Source organism: Lagopus leucura, unplaced genomic scaffold (assembly GCF_019238085.1).
Source record: "Lagopus leucura isolate 7727_CA_CO unplaced genomic scaffold, USGS_WTPT01 Super-Scaffold_73, whole genome shotgun sequence".
In the NCBI taxonomy this organism is placed as follows: domain Eukaryota; kingdom Metazoa; phylum Chordata; class Aves; order Galliformes; family Phasianidae; genus Lagopus; species Lagopus leucura.
In genome coordinates, this window is record NW_024962252.1 from 66,604,013 (window position 1) to 66,617,643 (window position 13,631).

A 13,631-nucleotide genomic window follows, 5' to 3' on the forward strand; every position below is an offset into this window, starting at 1 on the left:
ATCCATCTTGCTTCCCACTTTTGATTCCCATCCATAACAGGCAGTAAGTCTCATGCAACCTCCAAATGATCTTCCCCTCTGTCTCACACCCCCAGGCAACCTATTAGTCTAAAAGGTGATCTGAAAATCTTTATGTGATTCAACTTGGCAAGTTTTGTGCCTGGATATTGGGAGTTGGTCTTTTCTGGAACAGCTCTGGAAGGAACCAGGCAGAAAGTCAATTTCTTGAAAGTCAATAATTTGAGTTCCTGCCTGCTGTTGTTCCCTGTGCTCCTCTGGCTTGTGGAGATTGGCCTTTGATGGGCTGATGACTGACAACTCCTGTTATGGTTCTGGAAGTAAGAGCAAAGTATTATTTGAACTCTCTCCACAGCATTGTCTCTCTGTGCTCCTCGGTAGACATGCATAAGAGCTTTTGTCACATTGTTGTCTTATCAAAAAATAAGTCCTCTGTTACCAGAGGCTTTTGAAGGTTTATTTTTTTTCATATGAGCTGTTTGTCAAATGTTTTCTCAGTGTTTTCTCACGATATCATACAGTAAAAAACATTCTTATTGTATTTGACCACGTTTGAAAAAGTGGGTATATGTGTTGTTGGATCAGATTTATCCCTCTTTCAGACTGTTTTAATGCCAAACTTTAATCACTTCTGGAAACGTGTTTTCTGAAATATTAGCAGAAATTTTGCTAGTGGAATTTTTAGGTCTCCCTGTCTAAAAAATTTGTTTGAGCTGTGTATTTGCTTTGCTGTTTAAAGTATTTTCGGTATCTACGGAGTTGTTAGTGACATGCTTCTATCTGTTTATCTAAATAAAGATGAGACGCAATGAATTCCCCATGCTAGTGAATGATCCATAGTCATGAAACACTGCTTTTCAGGCATATGACAAAGAAGGCTTGTGTCTAAAAATTTCAAAAACTGTCAACAAATTCTTTAAGTATTACTTATTAGAAAGCTGGTAAAATATCATCTCTCACCTTTACAGTCATGCAGTTATGGTCTTTTTATCCATAATTTTATACTTCTTTGAGTGCTAATTTAAAAGTGAGAAGAAATGGATGATGTTTAGTGGGGAGCTGTGTTTTTAGTGAGAATGAGAAGCATAAGTTCTTTTCCAGAAATATTTCCCATGAAACACGTCAAATTTTGTAAGAAATAGTTTGAAATGAATAGTTTGAATTCACTCAATAAGATTTTAGCTCTGTCTTTACCAGAAAGATGAATTTGCTTAAAAACATTTAACTCTAAGTCTCTGTAAGAGATCTTGTGATTCCTACATACTTTATCTATATTATATTATTTGTTGTATTGTTAACTATCATAAAATTATGCAATGGTGCTAGTTAGTAAGTGAGGACATTTATCATAACTTTTTCATTGTGAAGTACTTCCCGTTAAAGAAAAATCTGAAAGTGTCCATCAACATATTTAAGCTATTTAAAGAAAATTTAAATGATAAATATTTATTCTTTCATTTGTTTCTTAAAATAATAATGAGTAAGGGTCAAATAGTTCCCTCAAGAGATCTTACTTTAATCAGAGCTTTTCATGTAGATACAATAGCCAAAACATCTCTTGCCTGTGTGAACTAAACATGTGTTTTGATGGGGTTTTTTTGGCATGTGACAATATTAATTTAGTTATTCTGTTTCTGCTAAGTTGTTTTCCTCTACCTATTTTCACTGAACAAGTAGAAACATCTCATTTTTTACAAGCTCTCTTGCTTCTATCAAGTGATTGATAACAAGCAGGAAAAAATTACTAAACAGTATGATAGACAGATAGAAACAAACAAATGAAAAAGATCATGTGTGTTAAATTTCTTGTCTTCAGAAAACAAACTTCTACCCACTGCTTCTCTTGAATGTTCATCCAAACTTTAGGTCATGGATAAATATGGTGAGTTCTATGGCCGTGACAGAATCAGTGAGTTACTAGGAATGGACAAAGCTGCTTTGGATTTTAGTGATGCTCGAGAAAAGAAGAAACCAAAGAAGGATAGCTCCTTATCTGCTGTGTAAGCATTTGCTTCTTGTTTGGTTTTGTTTATTTATTTTGGTGTGGTTTGAGGGCTTTTTGAGGTGTTTTTTGTTGGTGGTTTAAACTGTGAATTCGGTTTGTCATTTAGGTTTGAATTTTCGTACTATGTCTTCTCTTCTGTAAAAAAAAAAGAAAAAAAGAAAAAAAGGCTATATAAGAGAAAACAATTTGCAAATTGAATTTCACTGTGAATTAATTCATTATAGAGCATTTATCAAAAAAGAATCCTCTTTTCTTACGTATGAAGATTCAGGTTAATGCACAGATACTTGAAAGCATCATGTTATTTCTATTCTAATAATGTTGGTACAACTGGGCTAGAAACTCACATTTTTTATTTTTCAGCTCAATCAGAATGAAATGATAAAATTGGCAATGTACATTTAGGTTTCAAGGAAATGGTAGAATATATTTAAGTGATATTGATGGTGAAACCACCAAGCAAAACATTGGAAGTTGGATGATTAGTCTTTACATCTTCTCATAATTTGTTTTCCCTGAACTACGTACTTGCCAGACATCAGAATAATCTCCTACACGTTGAAGTAGTCAGAGTAATAGTAATCATTTTCATTCTTACAGAAGAGATGAAGAGATATCCTCAGTTTTTGCAGAACACTTTTTACGCTATAGAGATTATAATGTAATGGCATATGGATAATTTTCTATAACAATAGCACTTACAGTGTATTTACAAGAATTATATGAAGTAGACAGTAGGACTGCTAGTAGATAAGAACTGCATTCTGGAAAGGGCTGTTTTTGTAAAGATGAAACTGAAAAGTAAAACCAAGAAAGAAGAGTCTGCCTAAACAACCAAAACTGTGTTAATATGCAAAGGCTCTGTGGCATAACAATACAATTTAATAATGTGGCAAAATTACTTTCCAGAATACTTTCCTGCCTTTTTGCTGTTGGATAAACTTGGATTTAGGAAATATTCTTTCTTTTTGTTTCTTGTTTTTCTTCTTCTTTTTCTGTTTCTTCTTCTTTTTGTTTTTCTTTTTCTTTTGTGTGTGTGTGTGTGTGTGTTATTGTTGATAGAAAAAGACAGCAAAACTACCTAATCTTCCCTGTGTGCTCATGACTCTTATTTAGGGAAAAAAATAAAATAATATTTGTATTGATGTTCTTGGAAAAAAAGAGACCAGAATGAAGTAGTTGGAGAAGTCTGATGAAATGCTTATCTTAGAATCATATCTTTCTGTTATATTTCTAATGTGTGCTTTATTTTGTATACGTTAACAGCAACAAAAATAAATTATGATTTCACGCATCTTTCACACTCTCCTAGGAGAAATAATTCCATACCTATATCAGGTGAATGTGCTGTGAGAAAATAAACAGCTGTGACGGAGATTTGCAGAAAATCACATTCTTCAGAAATTTACATTTATCTACTTTATACCAGGTTCAAAACTGAACATGTGTGAAGCTGCCCAAACTCATGCATCCATTAGATTCAGTATTTAAATATTTACAGCACAATGAACAGTGTAGCATCAGTAGAAGCAGTCCTCAAGCTCAGTTGGGTTCAGTGTTAGCAGATAAGTTCCCTTTGACTTTGCATTGCAGACATTGATCAGCTCCAGGTCTGATGACTCCAAAATAGTACGTAGTAATCTACTTTTCTGCTTTTGTTTCAAGTATATGCCAGAGTAAAAGTGAATTGGGAAAAGGTTCTGATGTATTTCAGCTTGAGATAAATAAACCAACTGTAATGTCCTCTGTTTATGAGACAGTACTCTTCCTGTAGATCATGTTGCATAAATTCTTATTTTGTTGTTATATAAAATGTGATTTATTTATTTATTTTTACAGGCTAAACTCCATTGACGTTAAGTATCAGATGTGGAAATTAGGAGTTGTTTTCACTGATAATGTAAGTTTATCAGTATATATATTTGTATGTGTATGTATATGTATATATATGCCCACATTTATACCTTCTTAAAAATATAGCCATCTTAACTTGAAGTGCTTCAGAGAGCATATGAAATATTCTGAATTATATTTAATTTACTACATAAAGATCTTGGATGTTTAAAAAGAAAGTGTCCAAATCTTTTCCCAGTTATGTGAGTATAAAGAATCTCAGTTTGTTTTACTCCTTCCCATCTCTCCCCTTCTGAAATGTTTATTTATTCAGGAGGAATAAGCAAGGATTGTGCTGTAGAATTGGAAAATTATCTATATATATTCAAATTAGAATTTTTCATGTTCATAATCTTTAGATCTGCAGTCACTTGAATGGAAAAGTCAAATCAGTATAGTTAACGTGTGTGGAATTACTGTAATTTATATCACTGAAACTGTTAGTAGGGTTTTACACAAAATGAGGCTAATGATTTTACTCATTTGAAAAATGACTCTTAAGGAATGATAAACAAGGCCATTTATATACCTTGCAGCTTAAAATATTGCTCATCTTTTGAATGCGAACAGTCATGATCATGGTTCTCCTGTCTTAGCTAATTTTTCTGCTGTAAGAATTGCTGGGTAACAAATCATTTTGGAAAAAGGACTGCTGGAGGATGAAGATGTAATCTATCTTCAGTCAGGAAGACTGAAAAGACAGGTTGAGGTTGGGATGAGAATTCACCAGGTCCACTGAATGCATGACCTGTAAAGAGTTTGTGTTTGTTCAGGATTATCTTTCCTTTAACAGAATGTCTGAAATTTCTCTTGTAATGTACTTTTGTCTTGTAATTTCTCTTGTATGTAAGAAGACAAATTTTATTGTCTTTAAGTCCAATAAAATTAAAATGATAGAGGAAAAAGTGAAATTAAGATTTGTAGGAATAGTAAGCTACATAAATTATATTAAACAGTTAAGTAGCAGTTTTAGTAGTTTGAATTAACTTTTGAATTACTTTTTATCTTTTTGTTTGTCACTAATCTCCTTAGTGTATCAATAATTAAATGTAAATATTCAAAAACTTACAATTAAAAAAAATCACTTCAAAATAAGTTTTTCAAAATTGAAATGCAGAATTAGTCAATTTTGACCATTTTTTTGTGCACTCTGCATTTGCAGATTTTATATTTTTGAATAAAAGGAAATTTCTTCAAAGACTGTGTAAGAAAAATTTGCAATTTTCTGTTTAATTGAAAAGCACATTCAAGCAATTCTACTTTTCATAAGCACTGTGAATTAAGTTAGACATAATAGTCATTAATTCTATTTTGTAATGTAGTTGTTTTTTCTGTTAGTCTTTCCTTTACCTAGCTTGGTACATGACCATGTCAGTCCTTGGCCACTACAACAATTTTTTCTTTGCTGCTCATCTCCTTGACATTGCAATGGGATTCAAGACATTACGAACTATACTCTCATCAGTCACCCACAATGGCAAACAGGTATCAACTGTCATCTTTTTTCATTGGTTTGTTCAGAAGACCTTCAAGGAAGACAACTATAACTGTGTTTTTTTTCCAGCTTGTCCTAACAGTGGGATTACTGGCAGTAGTGGTATACTTGTACACAGTAGTGGCATTCAATTTTTTCCGAAAGTTCTACAACAAAAGTGAAGATGGTGATATGCCAGATATGAAATGCGATGATATGCTAACAGTAAGTCTTAATTTGCTTTCTGCTTTTTTTTTTTTTTTTTTTTTTTTTTTTTTTTCCACACAGTTATATTTTTGTCCTTGTTTTTTTGTGTAATTCTTACTCATACAACAATATCATTGGTCATCAACAGAAGGACAAATGTAAGGGAAAGAAACAAATTCATGAACATCCCTTGAACAACTATACCCTATGTGTGTTAAACAAACACTTCTTTAAACGGGTGATATAAATATGATAGTATTCTTTATCATAATTTCTGCAAAAGTAAAGATCAACTTAAAGCATGATCTCAGTCAATTAAAGGGCTGAATCTATAGGTTCAGTAGGTCACTCAGGAGGTTGGTCAGTTACAGACAAGGAATTTCATGTGTAATTTAAGTTCTGAAATGATTGTTTAATTTTTAATATCCATTACTTTCCTTTACCAGGAGTTGTCGTGATTATCTTCCTTTCACTATTCTCTTACTAAAAATTACTACTTAGTTGCTGAGATGGTGCCAGGTTTTGGATAGTAATTAGAGCTTAAATCCCACAGATATCTAAGATATATTCCTATTAAGATCAGTCTAAAAGTAACATAGAACAAAATCAAATGTATTTTAGTTATTAAATGTATTAAATTATTAAATGTATTTTGTTATGCAACCTGAACCACTTCCTGGGAATTCATAGAAGCACCAAGGCTGGAAAAGACCTCCAAGATCATTCAGTCCAACCATCTACCTACCAGTAATATTTCTCATTACAACATGTCCCTCAATACAGCATCTAAATGTTCCTGGGACACATCCAAGTATGGTATCTCTACCACATCCCTGGGCAGCTCATTTCAGAGCCTGACCACTCTGTCAGAGCAGAAGTTTCTCCTAGTATCCAACCTGAACCTTCCTCAGCACAACTTCAGACTGTTCCCTCTAGTCCTATTGCTAGTTATATGGGAGAAGAGGCTGACCCCCACTTCATCACCTGCTTTCATGTAGATGTAGAGAGCAATAAGGTCTCCAGTGAGCCTCCTCCTTTTTTCGTCACTAGCTTGTCCCCTGCACAAACATCCTCAAAGGTTGTTCGATGTTTTTTGTTTTTTATTGAATGGTGATTTTGTTGTTCTTGTTTTGTTTTCCTCTTTTATTTATTTATTTTTTTCCCCATTTTTGTTTGAAACATCAGCAATGGGGCAAGTAATTCAATCTTGAGCTGGTGGGAAAGTGTGGTGGAAAAGGGGGTGAATTTGGTGGCAGTGATTGTTGCTACTTGCACATTACTGCATGCTGAAATTTCTGTACCTCAATCATGATCTACTGCTTGGCTTAGGTAATCAAATATAAAATCTTTTTGAATTGAGACATGAGTACAGACCATGAAGTGCTATGGTTACAGCTTCACAGCAGCATTTCTGTTCTCTCAGAAGTGCACGTAACCTGAAAGAGAAATATGTTACATTATATTGTCTAGTTGCTAGAACACAGAACAGTTCTGCTAATTACTGAATTTGCTACACTGGATATTTTTAATTGCATATGCAGAAAACTTTTTAGACTTTTGTTTTGTTTTTTTGTTTGTTTTTTTTTTTTTAGTGCTACATGTTTCACATGTATGTTGGAGTGCGTGCAGGTGGAGGCATTGGTGATGAAATAGAGGATCCAGCAGGAGATGAATATGAAATCTATCGAATTATCTTTGACATCACTTTCTTCTTTTTTGTGATTGTTATCCTGCTTGCCATTATTCAAGGTATATATTTGTAGCTTGCAGCGACTGAAAGCATTATTTAATAATACGTGGATTTTAGTGATGCAGATATTGCATGCGTAAATTTAAACCAGGACACTAGGGCAACTAAAAAGCAGATTTATAAGGTAAACCACACCAAGATGTTGTTTATCTCTGTGCTGTTCTTCTTAGTCTACACATAAACAACAGGCTCTGCCTGAATCAGAAGAAACAAAAAAGTCATTAGAACATTGATGCCCCTAGAGTTTCTGTCTTCCCTTTGTCTCTTCTAAAAGACTCCTGTAATGATGTCACAAAAGAAGTGATTAGAAAGAATTATTATCTTCTATCAGCTAACAGTTAGGTAAATCATAACATTTTTACATCAATAAGAATGCTTTTTTCTCACTTCCTTCAAGGGAGTTTAGAGGGCATCTCTAAGCTTCTATTAAGTTTATAACTCTTAATGAAACAAGATGTTTTAAAGGGTTGGGGAGGGTGCTTAATTTTTCATAGACTGCAGTAGCATATCTCATACTATTTATTCATTTTGTGACTCACCTAAGAATAGAGGCTGTAGCTGTCAAGCTTTGAGCATAATCATCATCTGACGTTCATCAGTTTACAGCTCAGTAGTTTCAGTAATGATCATACAATTAGTCTGTACTTGTATTGGTGTAATTAAAGGGAGGATTGTTAGAAATTTATAATCTGAGCCACTGAGTCAGTGGTTCTTCTTTCTGTATCTTCCTGAAATGGTCACTTACGTCTGTTAAGCTTTGACAGTGGAACCTCAAAGTAAATGGCAACCATAGTGACAGAAGGTGCATTAGATCTGGGCCTCTCTGCATTTGCTATGTAATAAATTCCTGAGCACTGTTATATGTATCGTAGGGCTCTTTCTTTGTTAAAGCTTCCATCATTGTAAAATCACGTGTCTTTTCATATTGAGTTAAGGTTAGAGTTCTGTGAATAAAACAGAAATCTGCTTATACCATATTTTATAATTCCACATTATAGTGTCAGTTACAGGTAGCTGTTCTCTTTAATTAGTTCATTTTCTTTCATATATCTAGATGTTTTTGTCTGGATGTTTTCTTGAAGCTATAACAGTTTCTACTATTTCTATACAAGACTATTGTTTAATGTTCTTTGTTGGACTTGTCCCTGAATTTCCAAATATTCTTTGTCACGGTTCTTCAGCATTAACTATTCTGTCTTAATTTCTAGGATTAATTATTGATGCTTTTGGTGAGTTAAGAGATCAACAAGAACAAGTTAAGGAAGACATGGAGGTAATAACATATGATTGCTGAACTATGTTCTATTTTCAGGTTTTCTGAACATTGTGCTGAGTCAAAGGGTGATACTGAGACGAGAATAAATATATAGTTATTTACAGAATCCAGTGCTCTTTTTATCAGATGAACTGAGATGTAAAAGTAAATGAGAGGCAATTTACTTATTGTTTTTATTTTCCTTTTTATTTAATTATCATAAGTATTCATCATAGTATCACAGAATGGTTTGGATTGAAAGGGACTTTTAATGTTATCTAGTTCTAACCCTCCTACTACAGACACGGGCACCTCCCTCTAGACCAGGTTGCTCAAAGGCCCACACAGCCTCGCTGGGCAACCTGTTCTAGTCTCTCACCACTCTCACAGTAAAGATTTTCTTCCTAATATCTAGTCTAAATCTACCCTTTTCCAGTTTAAAACCATTTCTCCTCATCCTGTCACTATAATAAGTTCCTCCCCAGCTTTCCTGTAGGTTCCCTTCAGGTGCTGGAAGATCATTATAAGATCTTCTTGGAGCCTTCTCTTCTATAGGCAGAAGAGCCCCAGCCCTCTCAGCCTGTCCTCATAGGGAGGTGCTCCAGCCTTCTGATCATTTTCATGGCCCTCCTCTGGACCCACTCCCACCGCTTTATGTCCTTCTTATGTTGAGGGCTCCAGAGCTGGATGCAGTACTCCAGGTGGGATGCTCATGAGAGCAGAATAGAGGGCAGAATCACCTCCCTTGTTCTTATGGTCACACTTCTTTTGATGAGAAAACTCTGCTAGAATGCAAGTTCTGAATAACATTACCACTCTTTGATCTGCACTATGAAAGAGGCATGCTGTTGACAGCTCTTAACTTGTATGGGGCACAAACTCTGTGCTGTAATTCTGCTCTTAGCATATTTAGGATTTATTTGCCAATTCCTACTGTTCTTTAATACCTTTTGTAAGTACAGCCAGTTTTTTGCAGATAAATCAACAACAAAAAACTTTTTTATTTTTCTCATGACCTTTTAAGCTTTAGATTGTGTGTTTTCACTTACGTAAATAACAAAAAATATTTGTTGCTGTACATTATAATGAATTCCATATCCACGACTATTTAAGTCTTTTGAATCTTGTGACTAGAGGTGTCTAGCATGGTTAACACTGTGATGATACAGTTCATCTCAGGTGTAGTTTTCTTTGATTAATCTATACGTGCAAATGTCCAGTACTTGCTGGTTTTCTGTTCTGTCATTTAAGTGTGTATATAAGAAATCAGAAATATGTTGAGAACTAATGTGTTCTGCAATATAAAAGCATATTCAGCTTAAAAACTCAAGCATTAAGGTAGATACTGCCTTGCATTACAGTGTGTATTGCTGACAGTGTTCAAAGGAAAAAAAGTAGGCTTTGGCTGTTCAGTGCCATTCATTCTTCTTATACCTGCTCACCTACTGGTACTAGGATTTATTGGTTGATTGAACATTAATATGTTACTTTGATGGCAGTCAATCTTCTGTTTGGGTGTTTTGGCTGAAGCAGTCAGTCTCAATCATCAAAAGAGAAGCTTTTCTGTTCAGTACATATTATAGTTGATGCATTGATATTTTGAAGAAAATTACTGCGTTTGGGGTGTATTTTCTCAAAGGGTTGCAAAGATGCATTATAAATAAGTGTTGTAATCTGTGTTCTTTCTTTTAGACAAAGTGCTTTATCTGTGGAATAGGAAATGACTACTTTGATACAGTGCCCCATGGCTTTGAAACTCATACACTGCAGGAGCACAACTTGGCCAATTATTTGTAAGTACAGTAAAAATGAACTTCTTGTTAACTCCTGATTAACTCCATTCCATTAATAAGAGTCATTATAGATCGGCTTTGATGTGCACTCATGTTGCCTGAATGAACAAGGGAGATATTTCCTTCTTTTTTTTTTTTCTTCTTTAATAGAGTCCTTGAGGAAGAAAAATGTTTGCTATTAGCAAAGGTTTTTTTTGCCTTAGTGAAGTGATAGAATTTCAGTGGAGGTAGGAGCAGGAACTTTATGAACTTCAATGTATTTTTTTCAGTTTGGTTCTGAAACACCCATTTTGTGTGAGCAAGGAGATAAAAATTAGGAACCTGATATGTGACTAGTAAATATTTCCAGTTTCTTACTTATATTATGTATTTATGTATTTATTTATTTTTAAATCTAATTACTATTCTCTATCTGCAAGTTAGTGTTTGTAGAAACATCTAGTATAATTTTCTGTCAGCAAGCTTAGGAATTCTTCATATGAGGTAAGTAGTTACTGCAAGTCAAATGAAATCTTGTGCGTTTTGGTGTATTTTTCATTGAATAATAAGTGCATATTATAAGTGTGAGGAAACCATGTTTAATATGTCTGAGAATATCATCATAAATATAACTTAGAAACTTGTGAACTCAGGAACAGCATTTTTTTCACTGTACATGACATATTGAAAAATACACCTGTGTCTGTAGGTTGACTGGTGCTGTACTATATTCACAACGTCTTTTTTTTCCATTGTAGGTTTTTTCTGATGTATCTTATTAACAAAGATGAAACGGAACATACAGGACAGGTAGGCAAACAACTCTTTGAATATCAACAGTTAATAAATAAAACTGATTCTAAAATAAAAATCATTCAGACTTGCCAAAACTAAGAGTATTCTAATGAATAGCATTCTATGCAGTAAGTAACTTAATTGTTATTGTTCTGAATGTTTGTTGGGACTTTGTTGCTTAATTTTAGATTATCAATTCTCTAATGCTTTTCTTATCTGATCTGACTTTTTGAAGTATTACTTCCAAAAAATATAAATAGAATATGTAAACAGAAATAATGAGAAACATTTAAGCACCTTGTGAAAGCAACATTCTTTTCACCCTGTTGAATCTCTTATTGTTGTCTTTGACCTTTAATATTATTCATCAGTTATATGGTCTTCTGTGTCTACATTTCTAGATAGAGCAGTATGAAATAACTTATGCAGGTATTTGAAAAGAAAGCTGGGAGAACAATTTTAAGAGGATTTTTTTTCATTGCTGTTTATTATTCTTTCAAATCTTTAAAGTCCATTTTATTTTATGCATTTTTTGCATGCTTTGGAAGGACTGATGCAGAAATTCAGTCAAATTTCTATGATGGAAAATATTATACTTATGCTGGTATTTGATCTTGCGACAAGCTTTACTTAAGCTTTACGGTGCTCCTGGATGTGAAATGACCTGGTCCTCTTCTACGTGTTTTCTCTTTTGTTTTTTGACCAGGTAATCATATGTAAAATCTACTCTAAACTCATCCAAAAATTAACATGATTTTATAAATTGATGTAGAGAAACCGAAGAATTAAGGAAGGGAAGCAATGTATTTTGGTTTGTTTGTTTGTTTGTTTGTTTTTAAAGAGGCATGCCTGATTCTTTCTCATTGGAGCTATTTAAGCCACATAAATTTTGTTTATTTCAGGAATCCTATGTATGGAAAATGTACCAAGAACGATGCTGGGAGTTTTTTCCTGCTGGTGATTGTTTCCGAAAACAGTATGAAGACCAGCTTAATTAAGCAAAGACAAGGATTTCCACTTGAAATATGTCCATGTGTTTTCCAAGTCCTTTTGGAATGTCCAACGGATTTCTTAAACCCCCGAAACTGTGGTTTTGGAGCACCAAAGCTCTGTTTTTAATGACCCAACTTTTATTTTCTTGTGTATTTGCTTTGAGAACACTGGAGTAAAGAACAATTAAAAACAACAGCAACTCTGGAAAACAGATCAACCACTTGCACAGACAAAAGATATCCATATAAATAACATGCACACATGAGAAGAGACTTGAGACAGCTTCTTTCTGAAACTGCCAGATTATGCCCTTATCTATAAAATCACACATGGGGTGACACAGTAGCAACACTCGTTCAATCTATTTATTTCATCATCCTGGAAGGAACTATATGTAGTTCACAGAGCACTGTAAAAGATTGTTGTGGACACAAAGTTGTTGGGAAATAGTGCCTTACTATATGTGGGTTGAGCTATGCAGAAGATGAGTGCATGATGACATCATATTTTTATTTTTCTTTCTGTCTTCCTTTTCTTCCAAGTTAATATTTATTTTGTGATTTTGGTGGATTTGGGTGGAAGGGACTTGATTGTGCACATCTTTTTATTAAGACTGGAGTGTCTCAGGACAAGATTAGGTTATTCTCATTGAGTTCAGTTCACATTTACCTTCCTCTTTAGCTTTTGCTTTTATTTTGGTAATGCTCTAATACAACACTGCAACTTTATGAGATCTTTGTATTAGAAGACTGAAAAACAAACAAACAAACAAACAAAAAACACTTTAACAAGAAATGTTTCATTGCATGTTTATTATGCAAGTTTAAAACAATCAAAGAAACAACCTTCAAAAGCAAGTTGATCAACATGAAAAAAAAAAACATTCACAATAATTATCTCCATAGTAATAAAGTGTTGTGGGCTTTATTGTACATCTGAAACAAGTGTCATCAGTCAACAATGTATATGTTATGAATCTGACCATAGTTTTGTTTCTTTTTCTTTTTTTCATTTCTGCCACCTGTGATTGATAGTGGAGTTGAAGATTTTCTTGTTAAATTATTTTTTAAAATCAAAGCTGAAGCAATATCCATTCAGGGATCCCATCAGTTGCATCATAAAACACCAATGATGTGTACGTCACTCCATTTTGAGTCCTTTTCAATTGTAATGCCAGTCTTTACAAATAAAAAAAGAGATTCAGAATGGAACAAGATGGTCTTGGGAGCATTTGAGGTTTTTCTTATTGAGTCTTTTTATTAATCCCTCTACTAATTGCACCCACTTTGACACAGACCTGAGCTTCTGTTTCATAGAATCATAAAATGTCTTCAGTTGGAAGGAACCTCAAGGATCATTGAGTTCCAAGCCCCTTGCCACAGGTAAGGGTGCCAGCTGCTGGATCAAGTACTAGATCGGGTTGCCCAGGTCTCCATCCAACCTGACCTTAAACACCTCCAGGGCAACCT

The 13,631-nt window shown here is 33.9% G+C and overlaps 1 protein-coding gene across 4 annotated transcripts in view; it reads left to right on the plus strand.

The window, feature by feature from the left end:
* RYR2 (ryanodine receptor 2) overlaps positions 1 to 13,378 on the plus strand; it is a 337,274-nt gene extending 323,896 nt beyond the window's left edge. For all 4 annotated transcript variants that reach the window (XM_042888514.1, XM_042888524.1, XM_042888521.1 and 1 more), the window contains 9 exons: positions 1,885 to 2,018; positions 3,863 to 3,923; positions 5,255 to 5,401; positions 5,481 to 5,615; positions 7,190 to 7,346; positions 8,556 to 8,620; positions 10,295 to 10,395; positions 11,133 to 11,184; positions 12,072 to 13,378. In XM_042888514.1, coding sequence (XP_042744448.1) covers positions 1,885 to 2,018; positions 3,863 to 3,923; positions 5,255 to 5,401; positions 5,481 to 5,615; positions 7,190 to 7,346; positions 8,556 to 8,620; positions 10,295 to 10,395; positions 11,133 to 11,184; positions 12,072 to 12,167 — 948 coding nt within the window. In that variant the 3' untranslated portion in view covers positions 12,168 to 13,378. The remainder of the gene's footprint in view (positions 1 to 1,884; positions 2,019 to 3,862; positions 3,924 to 5,254; positions 5,402 to 5,480; positions 5,616 to 7,189; positions 7,347 to 8,555; positions 8,621 to 10,294; positions 10,396 to 11,132; positions 11,185 to 12,071) is intronic.
* The last annotated feature ends 253 nt before the right edge of the window (positions 13,379 to 13,631 follow it).